The sequence below is a fragment of the Equus caballus genome, chromosome 9 (assembly GCF_041296265.1).
Source record: "Equus caballus isolate H_3958 breed thoroughbred chromosome 9, TB-T2T, whole genome shotgun sequence".
NCBI classification, from domain to species: domain Eukaryota; kingdom Metazoa; phylum Chordata; class Mammalia; order Perissodactyla; family Equidae; genus Equus; species Equus caballus.
Window position 1 is genome coordinate 16,044,512 of NC_091692.1, and position 21,634 is coordinate 16,066,145.

Below are 21,634 nucleotides of genomic sequence, written 5' to 3' on the forward strand. Positions count from 1 at the left end.
TTTCACCAGTTGAATCCTGGGCGCAGACATGGCACTGCTCGTCAGGCCATGCTGAGGCGGCTTCCCACGTGCCACAACTAGAGGGACCCACAACTAAAAATACACAACTATGTATGGGGGGTTTTGGGGAGAAAAAGGAAAAATAAAATCTTAAAAAAAAAAAGAGACTACTTTGCAGATCTACAAGGAAATAAATCGGAAAACCTACATGAAATAGAAAACTGCCCAGGAAAATACAGTTTATTGAAATTGACCCAATAGGAATAGAAGTCTAAATAGAACAATTTCCAAAGAAGGAAAAGAAAGGTTATTAAAGTACTACTCTGCAAAGGAGCACCAGATTTTTATGGTTGCAAAGGGAAACTTTACTAAATCTTTAAGGAAAAGAGAATCCCAATGCTATATAATCTGTTCCAGAGCATAGAATATCAAAGAAAACTTCCAAACTCTTGTTATGAAGTAAGTATAAGCCTGCTAGCTGTGGTAAGCAGAATAATGGACCTGTCCCCCAACAATGTCCACATTCTGAACCCCAGAAACTGTGGCCATATTGCCTTATATGGCAAGAGGGACTTTCTAGATATGATTTAAGTTATGGATCTTGAGATGGGGAGATTATCCTGGAGTATCCAGTTGGGACTGATGTAATCACAAAGGTCCTTATTAGAGAAAGAGGCAGAAGAGTCAGAGAAGACATGACCTCAGATGCAGAGGTCAGAGAGAGATTGAGAGTTGAAGATGCTACATTGCTAGCTTTGAAGATGGTGAAACCTGTCATGAACAAAGGATCAGGGAACCTCCAGAAGCTGGAAAAGGCAAGGAAATGGGTCCCCTCTTAGAGCCCCAGAAGGAACTCAGACCCGATTTTAGCCCACCTTTATTTTAGCCTAGTAAGACCAATTTCAGACTTCTGACCTCCAGAAACATAAGAGAATAAATTTGTGTTGTTTTAAGGCACTGTGGTAATTTGTTACAGCAGTGATAAGAAACCAATACAATAGCTAAGAAGATAATGCTAGCACAAGCGAAAAGAAAATTATACATTGATATCATTTATTAATATGGTACAAAAAACCTAAATAAGATATTAGGGAACAGAATTCAATATTATATTAAGAAAATAACAGATGATGACCTAGTGGGACTTATTCCAGGAATGAAAGGTTGGTTCATTCTTAGCAAATCCATTAAAATAATATACCATATTAATAGATCTAAAGAGAAAATTATCCTAGCATCTCCATAGATGCTGAAAAGGCTTTTGACAAATTCAACACTCATTAGTGATAAAAACACTTAAAAAAAAATCAATGGCTAGTTCCTTAACATGATAAAAATGTACAAAGCTTAGTCCTAAAGCCTGCTTCTCGCTTAATGGGGAAATCTAAAAGCATTTTCACTAAGAATACGAACAAGGTAATACTGTACCGGAAGGATTAGTTTGTTCAATTAGACAAGAGAAATCAACCAGAGACACACGAGTTGGAAAAGAAGCCATGCTATCTTTATTTGCAAATGTATGACGGTATAAGTGGAAAACCCAAGAGAATCAATGAAAAAATTAACTCAAAAAATAAAAAATTTAAAAAGGTACAGGGATATAAAATTAATATTCAGAATCCAATAGCCCTCATATACACAATCAGGTAAAGGTTTTAATGATGGCGGAAACTCTATTTACAATATTAACGAAGATAAAGTACTTATAAATAAACTTAACAAGAAATGTGGAAAACCTATTAAAAAAAAACCTCAAAAAGCTCTTGAAAGACCCGGAATTATCCTTGACCAAATGGAAAGACAACCTGTGTTCTTAGATAGAAGACAGCATTATAAAGATATCAATTCTTTTTTTTTTTTTTTTGCTTTATCTCCCCAACCCCCGGCCCCCCCGCCCCCATACACTGTTGTATATCTTAGTTGCACGTCCTTCTAGTTGTGGGATGTGGGACGCTGCCTCAACGTGGCCTGACGAGCTGTGCCATGTCCGCGCCCAGGATCCGAACCCTGGGCCGCCGCAGAAGAGCGTGCAAACTTAACCACGCGGCCAGCCCCTAGATATCAATTCTTCTCAACAATTCTTTCAAAAACCAGGCAGAAAAATGGGCAGAAGACATAACCAGACAAGCCACAAAAATGAGTAAAATGGCCTTTAAACTTTCAAAAACATGCTCAACTTTACTCATAACAAGAGCAATACAAATTAAAACCACACTCAGATACTTTTTCTTTCTCATTTAATTGAAAAAAATTAAAAGTCTTGACAGCTGTTGAAAGCAGACACTCTCACACCTTGATGATGAGAATGCAAAATGGTACAACTCATATGGAGGGGAATGTGGCAATATTTCAAACAGCCCTACATGCATTTGCCTGATGACCTAGTAATCCCATGACCAGGAATTTACCCTGAAGACATCCTCAACAATACGAAATATATTTGCACAAGGCTGTTTATTGCAGCACTGTTTGTAATTGCAAAATATGAGAATAGCTGAAATGCCCTTACATAAAAGAGTAGTTGAGTAAATAATGGTACATCCACATAGTGGAGTACTATGAAGTGGTGAGGAGGATGAAAAGATCATTATGAACGATAGAAAGGATATATTTTTGAAGTGAAAATAATATTTTTAAGTGAAAAAGAAACCAAGTGCAATACAGCATAGATACAGTATACCACCTTTGTGTAAAAAAGTAACAGAAATAAAATATACACCATCTGCTTATTATTGCAACAAGAAACACAGAAGTTAAGGCAGAAACGGATGAGACGGGTTATCTACAGCGCACAGTGGGAAGACACTGTGGGAAGGAGTAACATTTCTCTGCACATACGTTTTGAGGTTTTGACTTTTGGAGCTACATACTGAAAAACAAAATTAAATTAACAATGATGAGAAAAAATAGAACCTAAAATGGAATACAAACAGAAATAAATAAATCTTACTCTATTTCAAATGAAAAACATAACCACAATAACAGGGGTGGGGGGAGCAGGTGGCATGAAACTGGCCCAAGTAACTTTGAACACAGTACTATTTTCTCTCATTCTAAAGACAGAAAGAACTGACAAATGTATTGAATGTTAGTTGGCAGGTTTGTTTTTGCAGTGATATGATTTGGCAATTCTGAAACTGCTTTCTGTGTACTGTAGCATTTAAGAAGTGAGTTAATCCATTGAGGATAATGGGAACTACATTTCTCACTGTTGGAAAAGGAAGTTATAATATAGAAACTAGGAAGACTAGAATGAAGCTCATGGTGTTGAATTAGAATTAGAGGGGCCAGTATAAACATCTGGTTTTTAACATATCAGATAGCTACATCCACACATATCTCTATGGCTGTGGGTATAGAATGGCTGTTGATATATGTATATTTTAGTTCCATCCACCAAAAAGGTCTAGATACAAAGACACCTCCGTGGAAATTTTATACACCTTAAACCCAGATCTTGGTGTCCAAATGCCACTCCCTGCTTATAAGGACCTGGAGCCCTTGGAAGAATTGCTGCTTCCAGATGTGGAGCAGTGAAAAATACAAGATGAACCTGGAACATATTGTTAGACCAGAAAGCAATGAAGTCCTCAAAAGATGATGAGGATGCACCAAAGGACACAGAAGCCACCCAAGGGGACACCTTGGCCAAATCTGGGACACTTAAATAAAAAATGGTAGCAAAAGGATATACATGGAATAAAATAAGAATCTACGAGTCCATACTGATATAAATAAATACATAAATAGGACAGAAGGGAGATCTTTTCTCTATGGTAGAATATCACTTAAGCAATGCAGCAGGAATGGTAGAGTTGGAAAAATCACCAGCTTGCAGCCATCATAATAACGATGATTCAGGCAACAACCGTGAATTCCTGCAAAAGCTAGTGGATGAATTATTTACTAATTAAAAAAAGAAAAAAATAGTAATTTTATGGTGGATAAATCCAGAAAACACCTCCTTAAGCAGGCGATCAAAGGTAATAGAGTTGGCCCTCCATGTCTAGGGTTCCACATCCATGGATCCAACCATCCTCGGATCAAAAGGCCTACAATGGTTGTGTCTGTACTGAACATATGCAGTCTTTTTCTTTTTTTTGGTCATTATTCCCTAAACAATACAGTATAATACTATTTACATAGCCTTTACATTGTATTATAAGTGATCTAAAGATGATTTAAAGTACAGGGGATGATGTGCATAGGTCATATGCAAATACTACTCCATCTTAGATGAGACTTGAGCATCTGCAGAGTTTTGTATCCAGGGGGGTCCTGGAACCAATTGCACGGCGATGCCGAGGGAAGATGGTACCACCAAACAGACGTCATGGAGCTCCTCATAAGACATCCCCAGTGCACAGTATTACTTTTGTGATATGCCTGCCAGAAATGCACAATTTCAGTCCAATCATGGGCAAACATCAGAAAAAAATCAATTAAGGGGACATTTTACAAAATAACTGGCCTGTGTATTTTAGAATGTCATGAACGACAGTGAAAAGTGGAGGAACTATTCCAGATGGAAGGAGACTTAGAAGACACGACACTTTACTGAAACATGTGATTCTGGATTGGATCCCAGACCAGAAAAATGACACCCCAAAACCCCATAAATATGACATTATTGAGACAATTGGCAATATTTGTATATGGATGGTGGATTAGATAATAGTATTTTATCAAAGTTAAATGGCCTGATTTTGATAAATGTACAACAGTTATGTAAGAATGTTTTTGTTCCTAGGGAATTCATACTATAGCTCCTATATATAAAACTATATGATGTCTGCAAATTACTCGCAAATGATTCAGGGAAAAAGAGGTGTGCATGTGTATGTGGAGAAAGTGAGTGAGAGAACAAGAGAAAACAGCAAGGCAAATGGGGTAAAGTTTCTTGGAACTATTCCTGCACGTTTTCTGTAAACATAAAATTATATCAAAATCTAAAGTTAAAACACTTATTAGACATTAGAATCTAAATTTTCCACGTCTGTCCTGGTTTCTGCCAGTTCTCGTCTCACAAAACAGTGCCCTTTTCTCGAGCCATTCTGAAGTTCTTTATTCAAGGAGGAAAGGTGTGACCAGATTTGTTTTGAAAAGTGAATTTTTGGAATAAATGTAGATAATTCCAAGTTCCAGGTAATTCTCATCCAATCCCGGAAATAGAAAGATTGCAAAACCACTAAAAGAAATTCAAAAATACGTGCAGGTCTCAAGATGAGTCACATTTCTTTCTGGAGACAATTATTTACTTTTAAAAAACATGACCAGGTAATTATATCGGGCTATAGTCTACAGATGGGTAACTTAGAGATCCCGTTTGGGTGGAATTTTAACTCTTCCTGGAGCAGTGTTATAATCAACAAGAGCTACGGGTGTCATAAAAAGCAGAAAGAATAGTTCTAGAGAGACCGCCCCCTCCCACCGATTTCTTCAGTCAGTTTCATTCCTTTTTCCCACGTGGCCTCCGCCCCCGCCTCACGGAACCATGTACAATTTCCTGAAAGAGCCAGGCTTTCCCTCCTCAGCGCCCGTGTTTATTCCTACACTGTGCTTCTCTGCCTCATCATCCTAGCCAGTTCTCAGCCTTCAAGATTAAACTTGAGCACCATCCCCTCCACAAAGCCTTTCGTGCCCCTCCTCTGAGTTTCCTCAGCACTGGGAGCCCCTCCATTACAGCACCCATCTGGAGATGACTCTGGGTAACTGTCCTCAACAGCAAACTTGAGATTTCCCCTGGAGAGGTGTCTACAATTTAAAGGAGCAAGTAATAGGTCAACCAGAAATTCACAAAGCGTTATACTTTTGTTGATTCTTGCTAACTGGAAGGGCATTTTAATTAATAAGGCCATTCTCCTCCCAAGTTGCAGGTCTGAGGGCACTCATTTGACTTTCAAAATTGAGAGAACAGAGTATCTGCACTAACTTACTCATTCCTTTCTCCTCCACGTTCTTTTGTGTTCTCTTTGAATGTTTTTCTGAAGGCACAGGGCTTCTAGAATTTGGGACCAAATCAGTGTGCACTGTGGGTGATTTTCAGCTGCTTGAAACACAACATGTTTTAAATTGAAATGGGATTTGATTTGAATTTTGAAATTTCAGAGATTCTGAATTGGGTGTCCTTGCATAGTAACCAATAGCCAATTGTAAATACCTATTTATAGACATTTGCTATGCCTAGAAGATTTCTAATCTACATAATTTATTGATGAATTGCAGGAATACCTGTTTATTTTACAAATAAAAGCCTATGAGTGTTCAACTAGGATGGCAGCATAGAACTATAAATAAACATAAGAAATATCATTTAGCTATAGGTGAATAACTTTGTATAGTCAATGGCTGATTAAAATAACATCTGCTTATTGGGACAAATGCACATAATCTTCCCCCTTTCTTAACACTTAATCAGTAATAAAAACTGCTAATTTGGAGCCAGCCCTGTGGCCAAGTGGTTAAAGTTCTGCTCGGTCTGCTTTGGCTATCTGGGTTCGTGGGTTTGGATCCCGGGCATGGACCTACTCCACTCATCAGCCATGCTGTGGCGGTATCCCACATACAAAATAGAGGAAGGTTGGCACAGATGTTAGCTCAGGGTGAATCTTCCTCACCAAAAAAAACCCCCAAAAACCCAAAACCAAAACCAACTGCAAATTTTATTATCCATTAATGTGAAGGTAAATGTCCTTCAAAATTCTAGGGCTCTTTGATATATCTCTCACTATTCAAATTTGTTATCAAACATCAATCATAGAAGAATATAAATTTAGGGCTTCCTTGTGCTAAGCACTTGTCAGGTATGAGTTTATGTAATCCTTATGTATTATTATGCATATGTATTATTAGGACCTTTTTACAGATGAGAAAATTAAGTCATAAAAAGCTTAAATAAATTGTCCAAGAGAATCAGTATAGTTTAAAGATTAAAAGCACACGCTAGAAGCAGATTCCAAGGGTTTGACTTCTTATTCCACCACTTATCAGCATATAATCTGGGGAAAGTTACTTAGTCTCTCTGTGACTCAATTTTCTCATCTGTGAAATGGGGACGCTCATAGTCCTGACCTCACAGAGTCATGGTGAGGACTAAATGACTTAATACATGTAAAGAGCTTAGGAGAACATAGTAAGTTAGGTAACACTGTTCACAGATGCTCCCCAAATTGGGGGAGCCATGGAGTTGGAACTCGTGCCCAGTCTGACCCACAAAACTGTTCTCATAACCATTCACGTTACCTGATCTGATCAACCCAAATCCTCTCGTGATTTCTCCCAGTTTAACCCTCTTGAATGGCTCCCTATTGCTGTCAGGATAAGGACCAAATCCTCAGACGCAGCACATGACTAGGGGACTAGGTTGTCTGGTTTGCCTGGGCTGGTCCCAGTTTATGTCTGCTGTCGTGGCGTCCCGTTCAGTTTAGCGTGTGTGCAGAATTTTTGGAATTTTAGTTTAGAAGATAGCTTTTAAATACAATGAATTTATAAATTATATAAATACATCTATCAAATTTATATAATTTTAACTATTTTTGTTATGCCCTTCGTAAGGAAGGCATCCCTGTTTGGAAGATAAATGATGTGGTCACCCTACATGTAACATTCTTCATAAAACAGGCCCTGTCTACCTCTTCCGTTCATCTCTCTCCTCCCTTCCCTTGCACTATCATCAAATTGATCACAGTCCCCAAACGAACCTTGCCTTTGGCCACACTGTCCCTTCTAGTTGGACTGACTTTCTTCCTTCACTAGCCTGTGTCTAAATCACTCCAGTGCTGACTTCAGCATGCAGCATAAATGCCATCTCCTTGGGGACCTTCCTTGATTCCTCTGGGTTGCAAGCACTCAGCATTCTGTGTTGCAATGATAACACTTGACTATGCTCTTCCTGAAGGCGGCACCTTGCTTCGAGGTGGTCATTTAGACTCTTTCCTTCTTTCTTATTGAATGCATGAAAGAGGGTTACTTTCTTTCCTACTATATATTGAAGCTGATTAAAGGTCAATGTTATCCTTCAGTTTGGGGAGGATCTCAAGTTCTGCAACACTTTGGTTTCTTCTTCTGTGGCACAAGAAACAAGGCCTTGGGAGTAGAAGCACTGTTGGAAAAGTAAGAAAACGCTCTGAACATTCTCTGGGAGCTTAGATGAACGCTGACCTGACCCTGACCCCGATGCTGACCGGGGTGGCCACTGCCACGTGAAGAAAAACTGACCCTCACCAGCTGGCGTGGCTTGTCTAGCGGAGCCTTGGCTGGATTTCAGAGCCTGCTTGTCCCTCCATGGCACACTTCTGTGCAGGCTGCAAACCACACACCCGCAGGCAGTGGCCTGGCCCTGACCCGCACCCTAACAACTCTGACCCTGAGTCCCCTCATCGCCTGGGGAGGCTGACCTCACCTGCAGCCCCTTTAATCCCACATCCTGACCTTGACTCATTTCTTGGTCAAGCACCTTCAACAGAAGAGTCCAACCGTGCGGGCAAGGCAGCTTAAAAATACAATGGAGTCCTGAGGTGCGATGAAGAGAACCAGGGGACGCCTCATTAGAGCAACAGAGCAGGGCAGTGATGGGTGGCTTTTCTCCTTCTGATCTCAAGGGGTTCGGGCAGTTCAGAAAATGGATTTGTGCACTGAACTCTGGGTTGCCAATGAGTGATCATGGAAATGGTGGTGGTGCTGATGAGTATCTCTTTTTGTGTTTCTTATAAAATATAGTAACATTCTTTGGAATTATAATATCACTTACTATTCCCTTTTACCTACTGTCTCCTTCATGTGAATGTTTTGCATTCCATATTACACCTTTGTGATAATACCCATCATTACTGGGGCTTCTTGATACACACTGGACTCCGTTCTCACCTTCTTACCAGCAAGGCTGGGATCTGAACCCAAGGCAGTCTGGCTTCAGTGTCTGTGCTCTACCACAGTACCAAACAGCCTCTGACACACAGCTATGTCACCCACATCTGTCTGCAAGGCACGAACTATTGCTATAAGGTGAGAAGAATTAGAACAAGCAAAGCAATATGACAGAAGCATGGGTGCTGAGGGTGGAGCATGGTGTGGCCCTGCAGGGCGTGGAACAGAAGGGCCAGGAAAGAGCCCTGCCAGCGTGAAGCTGCCAAGGACTGACTGTCTGCCCCACACAGGCCCTGGACACACACCACGGCTGCCAGGAGCTCTTCTTGGACGTCAATGGGCAGCAGCATCAGCTTTCATATGCAATGGGAAAAATAAACACCCCATCGGAACTCCTATTCTATTTTGCAACACAGAAATTATTGCTTTCAACTCAAGCCAAAAATTATTTCCTGAGTCATGGGGGCCACTATTTGAGCTGTGTCCTCACTCTGAGCTTGTCCTAACTGGAAAACGACCATGGTAAGGAAGGACAGCATTTCAGCTGCCCCTGCCTCATGCACATCCCACAGCAAAAAATAAAGAAAGAAAGAACGACGTTGAACAGAGAACAGACTTGCTTTTCGAAGACCTCTTAAAGAAATCTAAGGGTTAAGTTTTGAAAATCCACAAAATTGAAGGGAGTTTAAAAATTCTTATTTAATCAATCTTGTACAAGATAAATTTTCTAAAATACTCTGTTGAATTTTCAAATTTCAAATTCTTCAGGTTTGGTTGTCATTTTTCTCAGTCTTTGGTAATGAAATTTCATGACTAAAAATGCATTTTAGTTAGTTTTCTAAAAAAAAAAAAATCAAAAGCTTAGAGAACCAAGGCTTCTGAAATCCCTCACTTTGTGCCATCTTTGGAGGGCTGTGTTCTGGAAAACACCATCTGGGGACAGCAGTTTTCCGGCAGCTCCACACATATGACGACTTGTTCGGCACCTGTTCCGTTTGAATCCAACAGGACACAATGAGCAGGTAAGGCCAGAGTGAACACTGCATTTGGGTGTCCAGTGACTCCCCAGGTGTGACAGCCAGGTGCTCTCTCAGTAACCCCATTTTATGATTTCCTGCCTGCAACACGGACATCAGCTGAAAGACAGCTTGCCTCACGGGTTGTGAAATGGCAGAATCTGAAAATGCCAGTCATTTTGAGCTAAAGAGTATCCTTAGATTTGTCCTTTGGTAAGGAATTTAGTAGAAAAAAAAGCAACAGCTACCACTATGTCACCCTGCATGCATCCTTTCAATGGCCACATTACCAGAGAGGGGACTCCATCAACAGCTAACATTGCCAAGGCTGTGTCAAACGACCTCAGAAACGATGGATTTGGCCCCGTTGAGTGGTGATGACAAGGATTTGGGAAGGGGAGAGCCCCAGACGCTTGCCATGTGAGTACAGCTGGAACGCAGTTCAAGATTCGTCATCTCAAAGTTGTCCAGGAAGGACCTGATGGCGAATAGCTCTGTCACTCAGCTTTCACCAGGCTGCTGTCTTAAATAACCTGTTCATACCCTTTTACCACGGTCATGACAGAAGTAAAAGAAGCCCAGCCTGAAAAATCCCCCAGCTTTAAACTTGAGTGCATCATAAAACAACTGGAAAGTCAATATTTTGTGTGAGGTCCATTTAAAATGTCACACTTCGGAAATGTCTTAATGTGACCCTCCGGAAGCAGGTGAAACAGTGCTGGTGTGTGGGACATTACCTCGTCAGCCCATATCCTGGGTGAGACCAGCTTAAGAGCGGGTTCTTCTGCTCTGTCTTACGTGTGCTAGGGGTGACGCGGGGTCGGGGTGGGGGCAGACCGAGGAAAGGAAAGGAGAAAGACAAGAGAGAAGAGAAAAAGAAGAGATATAAATGGTTACCAAGTATCCTCAAGAGTCCAGCTGCCTTTATTTTCTTTGTTTATATCTTCCTCACCACCTTTCCTATTGTCATTTAGCTTGCGGTCAGACCCGTGAGCTGCCCTCTCGAAGGAGGAATCTGAGACCACAGCTCAGGAGGCTGAAGGGGCGGCAGTGGGGCGAACAGGGTGGCCTGGAATGGCAATATTCTTTTGTTTCTCTGAGATGATATCAATATGGATGGTACCAATTAAGTCCATGTTTCTTTGATGGAATTTCTTCTCCCAAGTGGATTCATTAACTAGGGTGCTCACACAGCTGTGCCTCAATTTCCCCGCAGGAGAGGTAGGAAGGACAGTCCCCTCCTGCCCCACACGGCACATTTCTGACAAACCCGCCTGAGGTCTATGCTTAGAGTGGAGAATTAGCAAGGGCTGATGATGCTGGGTGACCAAGTGAAAGGGCCACCAGGCATCTGGTCCCCCCTCCAGAGCGCGATGGGGTAAGAGGGATGGGTGGGGGTGCAGGAGGGTAAGATGACTGGGCTGAGGCCTGTTGATGAAGTTTCTGTGTCTCATGCATTGTTGCCTCCGGGCTATGTTGAGATCTATCTGCAGGTCTTCGTTCCAGGTAACTTGTCCCCAGCCCCCCAGCATCTTGTCTTCAGTGACCACCCCCTGCAGAGCCTTCTGAATGAGATCACTGCTTTTCACCGCCAAAATTAATCAAGGACTGTTAACAAGGAAGCGCCTCTCTTTCCTCCAACTTCAGCTTTCCAGTGCTCTTAAAATTCCCATTACTCTTTTTGTGCCTTTGACATTACATTTCATAAAAACCTCTAGCTAGTCTTTATGAAGCCTCTCCATCAAATCGATGTGTAAGAACCAAAGGAAAATCATCTTCCCACCCTCTCCCCAGGGCTCTCAAAGCTCATTCTGGTCTTTTGCCCTGCACATCCTTCTCCGCTTAACAGCATCATCCAACAAGCGAACAAGCATGGGAGTGAGTAAATGCTCCGAGACGCATCTTGTTGTGGCAGTGAGCTGGTTTAAAAGCAAAACGACAGATCTGTAACCAATGACACAATATGGTGGAGAATGCTGTTAGAACATGCATGCGCCCCAAGCTATGCTCTGTGCAAACGGCAACAGACAGAAATTAGTTGAAATGGCTGGATCATGCAATTATTGGGAAAGAAGCTGCTGGGGAGAATAAAAAAGTGTGAATACCTGTGTAGGTCATAGCTTCCTCCATCTTTATTTCCTAATATAGGAAAATACAAGAGTAATTTATGTTAGCTTTAGAACTCACAAAACCATTCACTACGTAGTTTTCCATGCACGACACCTAAATCCTAGAAAGAAATATATCGTGTTAAACACAGACAGTGCTGAAGTCCGACAGAGCTTTTTTATTAGATAGGTTCAAAATGAGAACTGAAAGCTATAAATAAAAAGGTTTAAGCTAAAACATAGAAGAGTTCACATGAAAAAGGAGGTGGGGGTGAGAGAGGGGCAGAGCCCATTTAAAAGCAGTAAGAAAAGTACTTCCAGAAGTCCACGTAAGTCTCAGTGAAAGTTAAATTTTGGTTATTTTTAGACAAAATGCTTGGGAAAAAATGGGCAATAATCACGTCCCTTAGGAATCGTCTAGAAGGTGGAGAGAACTACTTGAAGTGTAACAGCAATAATCGGCTCCACCCTGTGTGACACTTCACTATAAAAGACTCTATCGGATTTCACTAAGTAGAGCTGTTATGTCATCACCAATAAGAGTGGTATGTTCTTTGGGGCAGAAATATCTGGGTGTAATGTTACTAGTGCCTCTAACAGTTGGTTTAGTTTCCAGGCCTTAGTGGGCTTTCTTGGGTAAGATTTGAGGAAAAGGTCAACAGATAAGCAGCAAATCTGAAAAGATCTGAGCTGAGTGGGGTCAAAAGACCTATTTTGCAAGTCAAGACAGGACTCTTCTGACTGGCAACTAATTCCACTGAGGGGTTAATTGAGAAGTGCTGACTGAGAGCTGGGAGCTGACCTCTCCCCCGGGGATTCGCAATTCTTTATGGGACGCTCATAGCTCGAAAGCGCTCAGGACCTTACAACGGTGGAAATGACAAGTGATGATGTTGATCATTTTAGGATGTCCCCCCAACCCCCATCACTTCAGTCGCATGACCCACGGAGCTGCCAACTTTTATTGCCGGTGATGCTGGCTCTGCACGGGACCCACAGAGACACAAGCTTGAAACACTGAGAAAACTCGGCTGCACAAGAGAGGGTTCCTGCAAATTGCACCCCACTGCCCTTGAGTCCAGCTCTTCACCCTTTTGGGGTTGGCATGCTGTGCGGATGCCAATGCCGTTGGCTAGCTTCAGCTCTTTCTCCTTCCTCCTATGGACAGCTGGTATTTACATTTCGACAGGAATTATGAGAAAATAAGTATTCTCATTAACTAGAAAAGAGCTGGGACAGGCACTGAAAAGAGCTGCAATTCTAAGAGCCAAAGGAGAATTAAGGCAGTTTAACACTGTAGACCGGGGAGGGAACCCCTGGCTCATTCTATACAGGCCCTCTTTTACTTTTAGATTCCCAGACAATAAATTGCTCAAATATCTCTAGAAATACTGGCAAAAGGAATCTAACGCACTGTGTCGTGGGCAGGGGTCCAACTGGGGGAGCTCCAAACTGTGATAAGCAGAAATAGGGCACTGTGTGTTTCCATCCAAATTCTCTTAAAAAAATTAGGATGTCCTGATTTACTTAGCATATATCTTATGACAGTTGGCAGCAATAACAAATAAATCCCCAAGCTTTTCATCCCATCTTCCAGTGGATTCTTCTATCAGGAACGGAGGTTTACGAATAGAATAGGCCTGTGGGAGAGAGTGGGATGAAATGCTCACCAAATCTTTTGGCGCATTAAATTTCTCATGAATGCACCAGAGCTAAACTTACAGAACAAATTATGTTTGGAATTGCCTGGAAAGTTTCCCCTCCAATATCCCAAACTTCGTGTTTCTAGGCATATAAACTTTGCAAAGGCAGAAAACTTGATAACACAAAGAATTTCCCAGGTAATGTAAGAGAAAAACATTTTCCTTTCCTTACCAACTTCAAGGCCTTTAGGTCTTGGGTTGCACTGCTTGTACCCTTGACAGCTTCGGAGCTCCATCAGCTGGATGTGGAGCTGGTTCAAGATGCCGCGTTCCACCGCGTGCACTGTATTTGTAAGCTGCGGACGAAGAGGCCAGGACAATCAATTGAAGCTCATATTGTGGCGATTCTGTCTTCCACAACCTTCATAAAATGAAAACGTACTGACTTACCTGATAAGGATCTGTGTTCATATCAAAATACTCCAAAAAGCCAGTGGCGAACTCGCAGAAAAGAAAATTGTGGGTCTCGTTAACTGTTCGCAAACACCAGTAGGTATTATTGTTAGAACTCGTGCAAGCACAGAAAGATCCCACTGTGGGTCAAAAAGAAAAGCCAGACAAAGAATGAAAACATGTAGGCAGATTCGCCTTTCTAATGTTTCCTTATCTCTACACTGTAAGGGTCACATTTTCCTTCTCGTAATACAACGTGGTTAGATGTTAAGAATAACTATCTTTTCCCCCCTCTCTATACAAATTTGCTGTGAGACTAGGTGAAAATGGGAAAAACAATGGCGCTCTATGATGGCGATGACAGGCTGAAGCCTGGGGTGAAGTGCTGGCACGCTACTTTACCCTCCTCTTAGCTCGGTGAGGCAGCGGTCTCCAAAATAGGGTGAATGATTGGAGAATGGGGAGGAACATACCAGAACTTCTATTTACGGTTATTTTTTATCATTTTTTTTAAAAAAGGAAAAAATGGTTATTTAATAAAGAGATGGACCTGGTGCCCTCGCTTGTCCTGTGTGTCAGATGGCCACGTGTCACAAATGGTGCGTGGAAAGAGAGCAGACTTTGAAGTGTGGAGGGGCTTGGAGAAGCCTTGAGCCCAGCTCAGGGAATTCTGGGATGATGCAGTTTGGGATCACTGTAGACTTCGCAACATTTTAATAGGAGACCGGCTGTGACCACGAGCATCTTTCGTACCACACAGAGGTTCACTTGTTAATTTTCAGAAAGTATGTAAAAGAGATGTCAAATTTAAAAAACAAATCACCCACTCTTCTTTTACAGAAAGACAAAGGTGCCAAATTTGCTGCAGTGATAACCGAATTTCAGAAATGTGCAGTTTAGCAAATATTTTTAAAACAATTGAGATAGGTACACTTACTGAGCATTCATTGTGCACTATATGCTTTGCATGCATTAACTCATTTAATCCTTAAAAAAAGTTTATGAGACAGATTATTATTGCTCCCATTATACAGATGGGAAAACCGAGGCACAGAGAGGTGAAGTAATTTGTCTAAGGTTGCACAGCTGACAAATGGCAGCACTAGGGGTCTGGTCAGAAGGTTTACTCTTAACCACTACATGCCACTGCCCTATACAGTATTAAACATACTAACTCTGTCTCCTTAAGTTAAAAGCCATATTTTAAACAATGAGTGAGAGATGATTTTTTAAAAAATTTGTTTTAATAGACTATTTTTAGAGTAGTTTTAGGTTCATAGCAAAATTGAGCAGAAGGCACAGAGAACTCCCAGAGAATACTGGCTGTCCGCACATATGCACAACCTCCCCCACTATCAACATTCCTCACCACAGTGGGACATTGGTGACAAGTGATGAACCTGTACCGACACATCATAATCACCCCAGGTCCTAGTGTACACGAGGGTTCACTCTTGGTGGTGTACGTTCTGTGGGTTCGGACAAATGCGCAATGGCACGTATCTACCATCATACTGTCGTGCAGAATAATTCACTGCCCTTAAAATCATTGGTGCTCCACCGACGATTTACAGAAAGACAAACCTTCCAAATTTGCTACAATGATAACTGAACTTCAGAAATGTGCTGTCTAGCACATTTAGATATTCAAACATTAAGATATGCAAAACAGAATATCTTAAAGATAGATGATTGGGATGTTTCATCATTCTATGAATTTTCATTGAAAGTGCTCAAAATCTGTTATTTATAATTTCTATTATTTATATGTGAGCGCTTAGCTCATATTTACACAAATAAATATCATGGAACCGGAATTTTCTAATCCGTGTAGAAATCTTCCAAACCAACAATTTAAATGGATTTTGAACTCCCTTGATAAAATACACAAATACAATACCTTCTGATTGCTTTGCAAGAATAAATGATAAATCTCAGGGAGGATGGAAATTTAAAAGTGTAATTTCTAAAAAAATGGCTACTTAGTTGATGGCAGTATTGAAAAAATGAATGTCATGATTTACTCGTTATGCCAATGATGCGCATCTGTTGAACTGGCACGTCCCCCTGTCTCCTCTCTCATATCAAGGCAGTCATTAAGAACATGTAGCAAAACTAAACGGAACCTTTGACTCAAGGTATCGTAAAGTGTGACACCGAGATTTAAAAAAAAGACAACACATTTGATAAACGAGAGCAAAACGTTTTGGAACCTCCAAAGAATAAAAATAAAATGATTTTTAAAAACTCTTTTCTTTACCTTTATCTCATAATTTTAAATTTCTATTTTAAGTATTTTTATAATACCTAAGACATATTAATACATTAGTGTAGTAGTACAAGTATATAATTAAATATAGGCTGTGCGTTCATTTAAAAACCTGATATGGATACATAATCAAAAATGTTTAGAGACAATTGCATTAGAGGATCATGTGCCTGGGTGGATTTGGTTTTTTTCTTTTTTTTTGCTGAGGAAGATTGTCCCTGAGCTAACATCTGTGCCAATGTTCCTCTATTGTGTATGTGGGTTGCCACCACAGCATGGCTGATGAGTGGTGTAGGTTGGCACCTGGGATCGGAACCTGTGAACTTGGGCCACTGAAGTGGAACATGCCAAACTTAACCACTGTTTAACAGGTCCGGCCCCTCTATTTTTTTTTTAATGGTGTTGAATATCTAGTAATATACCAAGGGCTCATAGGAATAACATCATTAAAATAGGAAATAGAATACATAAAAAATACCAAAGTGTACCACACACAGTATTACTTCTTGAAATTTCTATTTCTATCCACGTATTACATATATATCATATAAGCCACATATACACACATAGATACATAGGTATTTGTGTATGTGTACAGGATCCTGATAGAAAATGTATTTGCTACTGTGGCTCATTGTGAAAAAAATGCTGAAAGCTCCATCCTAGAATATCAGTACAATGAGCATCAAGAATACATTGTATAGGGGGCCGGCCCAGGGGTGCAGCGGTTAAGTCTGCATGCTCTGCTTTGGCGGCCTGGGGTTTGCTGGTTTGGATCCCAGGTGCAGATCTACACACTGCTTGCCAAGCCATGCTGTGGTAGGCATCCCATATACAAAGTAGAGGAAGATGGGCATGGATATTAGCTCAGGGCCTGTCTTCCTCAGCAAAAAGAGGAGGATTGGTGGCCCATGCTAGGGCTAATCTTCCTCAAAAGAAAAAAAAAAGAATACATTGTATTCCAAAAAGAGCATCAACTTTGGTACTGAATGAAATCAAGTCCCCTCTGCTCCTGAAACAGTGGAGCGACGCACTAAAATGAAGGTCCTTGACGGCAGGGGACTATTTTACGTTCCTCATGTGACCAGCACAGTGATACTCAGTGGCAGGCACTCAAAGCTTAGTTAAACGGACATGAGTTGATTTGATCTTGGACTGGGTGGTTTGCTTGTTTCTTTATTCACCTAATATTTACTGAGCATCTCCTTTGTGTCAGAGGCCTCACAGACCTGACTTCTTATCTCGAGAAACATATAGTCAAGCTGGAGAGACAAATATTAAACCAAAACAAAAGCAAAAAAACCCAACCATGTAATTATAAATGTGATAAGTCCTATGGAGAAAAAGCACGCTGAAAGTGTGTACAAAAGGGGCTTAACTAGTCTGAGGCACCAGGAAGGTCTCCATGAGAAGTGACATTACAGTTGAGCTCTGAAGGGTGAGTAGGTCTGTAATAGGCACAGGGTTTTGGGTGGGCAAAGGGTCAAAGCCTTCTAGGTAGAAGGAACAGTGTGTGCAAAGGCCCTGAGGTGGGAGGGAGCTTAGGATGTTTGAGGCGGAGAGAAGAGCCAAGCTGCTGAAGTAGGCGAGAATGGGAGGAAATGGGACCAGAGTAGGACAGGAACATAGCACACATGGATATGTTAAAATATTTTGCTCTTTGTCCCAAGAAAAACAGATGTCATCATGTGATCACTAACTCCTTTGAGCAGAACAGCAAGAGAGGAGTCTGGGAGACACACAGGAGGGTTTGCAGTGGTCGAGGTAAGCAAGGTGTCCTGCACAGGGTGGGCTCAGCTCAGATGGGGAGCAGCAGTTGGAGGTATGAAGTACCCCTGACATCAGGCACGAGCAAACCATAATTCCTTGTTCTCAATACTCCATTGTTAACCCGGCTGACCAGTCCTGGACACCACAGATTCATGACTTCCTCAGGAGCCTGCTGAAGGAAGCTGTGCCCAGGGAGCTGCCCTCCCACCCACACCCCTTTCACGTGGATTACTTCCCTCGGCCCTCAGGTTTCTGCTGAAATTTCACCTCTTCACCAAGGCTGTCACCCCCACCCTCTCTAAAAGGGTGCCCTTTAAAAACTTGACCACCATTTCTTTCACAGCATCAGCAAACCTCGTCATTAGTTTCTTTCATTTACTTTCTTTCCCCTGCCTCCCTACCCCACATTGGCATGTAAGTATCTTGAGGGCTGAGGACAAGAGCATCTTGCTTATTGTTGTGTCCCAGAGCTCGGCCCAGAGCCTGGCGGAGAACAGACCCCCAGCAAACTGAACGACCCTCAGAGAGCCCCACACCCCGGTTTAGGGAACTACACGACAAGTTAAATGCTCTGCCTGTAAGAGTCCACTCGGCCTCCACGTGACTGTAAACATCAATGCAAACGTGGACACCGAAATCAAGAAGCTTCGAAACAGAAAGATAAAACAAAAATTCTCACGGACAGGCACCCGATCTCCCCCAGAAGGGTCTGTGGATGCCAGGGGGTCTCCAGTCCCAGGCTGAGGAGCGCTGACCCTGGGGGGCTCCTGCGAGCCTTTCCATGAGAAGATCAGGTGTTTTAGCTACTCCAAGGGGCTGGTGAGCCTTCCATTGAATGAGGCGCCACCAGAATTTAGGATACTATTTTTATGTGGCCTCGGTGAATAGTGTGTACAGACCACTAAAGCAAATCTAAGCATTAGTTTAAAAAAATGCACAATTGTTATTTCATACCCTCGGCAATTCTACGTAACACCCAATACTTTGTAGAGTCCCTGTTATTTTGCAAGCATGGTGCTAGGTACCAAAGGGGACTGAGAATAAAGAGGATATGGATGCTGCATTTAAGGAGGTTTTACTTCCTTTTGTTATACTTAGAGTATGCACTTGAAATAAAGGAGAAACAAAATATATCTGGGGTAAAATTGTTCATCCACTTATGTAGTTATAGAGCAGTCTTCCTGGGCAGGAACTCTGTCAGGCGCTGGGTCCTGTGGGAAACATCGTCAGGAAAAAACCCCAGGGAGAGCTTGGCGTTTTCAAACAAAGTACCTATAAAAATTTCTAAAGAAAAACGTCATTTTTGGCAAAACGATGCTAGTCGCCGGTATAGAAGATAATGTGATGCTTTCCTCCTGAATCTTCCTAGGTCCCTGGTTTTATGCTGCTGAATTCTAGTCTAAGTAACTGTAGTGGGAGTCACTGCCTCTCTGCGTGGGGGCAGCAAGGGGCATCTAGAACGAGCCACTTACAGTTCCAGAACGGGGCGGTCTGCCAGTGGTGGTTGTCGTGCGTGAAGCAGGTGAGGCCTGGAAGGCTGCACTCCTCACCCTTCCTCTGGCGTTTCTTCTCCTTTCTCTCCTTCTTCCTCCTCCGCTTCTCCTTGAAAAGCTGCAGTTTGCTGTCTACTTCCTGAGCAGCTTCCCTAGTCCAAGAGAAGGGATTTTTTTTTTTTCATGATCGGAAAGCACTTTCTCAATTACAAATAGGATTGTTGCTCTGAATCTCACACATATATTTAGACACCAGAGAAGAGATCCACTATCATAGACGACCTTTATTTTTCACAGAGGGCCTCAAAATATAATCAGCAATAACTGACAAACTCATTGAGTGACAACTTTCTTAGAATTATACTGAGCGTTAGCAGGATGGACATTTTCTGCCTTATTTACATGTAAACATTGATGGAAATAAGTGTCAACATGAATCAGCAGAGCCTGCTGGCCACACCCTTTGGGCAAATGGCTTAACGTCCTGGTGGTTCCATACCTCTCAGCCATGAAGTCAATGGTCAGTTGGTTTAAATGGCTTGGATTAGAAGGTTTCTAAAATTCTTTGAAATATCCTACAACATAGTCCTGGAAATAATTTTCTTATTGGGTTTTTCCAGAAAGGGCTCAAATTTCATGGAGGCTCAAATACTAAATCCCTTTCACGTGCAAACTTTACTATTATTTAAAAAATATGTATATTTCTTCCAACTTTCAGAATTTGACATGATCGTAGGCTGCTCTACAGAACACACAGACCTCCCCAGGGCATCCACATCTCCAGTCACTGTCCACAGAAAGCAGGGCATGCAGGAAAACCCAGTTCCTGGCCCAGACATGGGCAGAGAACACACACAGAATTACAGCATCCCGTGATGAGCCACACGGCTCCGCCTCAGGATCCCAAAAGCACCCCACGGCCCCTTGGTAGGGTGTGGGCTTGGTTTCAACTTGAGCTGATGCCCTCCCAGGTGAATCTACTTTTTCCAAGAAGCCCCACGTGGGACACAGGATTCCCTGCAGCCTCCCAGAGGCTCCCAGGGGACAATCCTTCACTCCCAGCAAGTGTGGGAGGCAGAGTTACTCACTTGAATGGGTGAAGATGGCTCTTCAACTTCTCTTGCTTTTTGACACCTTTCTCTTTATTGTAATAGCTACAGGCAAGAAGATTAAAAAATGAGTCTTCATAATCATGCATTGGATCAAACAGTTCATTTTACAAAGACAAAGCAAAAAAGAAGGAAGGCAGTTATCTTCTTATAACTCTCTGAGCTCCATGGGACTTGTTTTTTGTTTTTTTTTTTTTTTTACTTCTATTTAGGTTTATGACATATTTAATTTGACCTAAATAGTTTAGGTCATTACAATACATGATAATGAATTTAATTTATTAAGCTTTCTATTGGTAAGAGAGAGAATCGAGCCCAGTGTTAACCACTGCAGTGTGTGCAAAAGTGAGTTTGGGAGGGAGGCCGTGGTATGGAGACATGCTCACCTCTGCTTATTGCAGCCACATTCCTCAGGCTTTCTTCTCTTTAGGTGCCCTCTCACTTCTCTTAAATTCTTAATTTTGTCTTGCAAAGCTTCAATCTGGAAAACACGAATTTGAACAATTACATTTGAAGATCAAGATTTTCTATACTAAGTACCTCTCTTTCTTTTCACCTTTTTTCCTGTGCCCGTAATTATAGCTATTCATCTGAGATGATAATCAATTTGGCAGCAAATTGGACATTCCAACTGACGTGTCATAGATAAACAGGAACAGATGTCTCATTTATAAGTGAATCATTTTCTCACAGAGATTTCAAAAGGTCATTGAGTCAATCCCCACTCTTTTTCTCACACTATTTTGTTGTCAGTTAGGACTATCATTGGAGAAAGAGAAACACCTTGCTACTCTATTTTTCACACAATTATAAGAAGATGAAGTGTACACACAGGGTGTTCCACCAGACACAGCAGGGCTGGCGAGCCGCGTCTGCATTTGGAATATACCTTCCAACCATACAGCCAT

At 41.7% G+C, this 21,634-nt stretch overlaps 1 protein-coding gene across 34 annotated transcripts in view; it reads right to left on the reverse strand.

The window, feature by feature from the left end:
* SULF1 (sulfatase 1) overlaps nt 1-21,634 on the reverse strand; it is a 192,827-nt gene that overhangs the window by 5,549 nt on the left and 165,644 nt on the right. For 12 of the 34 annotated variants that reach the window (XM_070221462.1, XM_070221461.1, XM_070221470.1 and 9 more), the window contains 5 exons: nt 21,113-21,207; nt 20,706-20,771; nt 19,597-19,769; nt 14,083-14,225; nt 13,865-13,988 (listed from right to left, as the gene is read on the reverse strand). In XM_070221462.1, coding sequence (XP_070077563.1) covers nt 13,865-13,988; nt 14,083-14,225; nt 19,597-19,769; nt 20,706-20,771; nt 21,113-21,207 — 601 coding nt within the window. Of the gene's footprint in view, nt 1-10,618; nt 10,685-11,805; nt 12,021-13,864; nt 13,989-14,082; nt 14,226-19,596; nt 19,770-20,705; nt 20,772-21,112; nt 21,208-21,634 lie in introns of those variants that run through there. The other 22 variants (XM_070221482.1, XM_070221492.1, XM_070221481.1 and 19 more) reach the window with 3 other exon arrangements.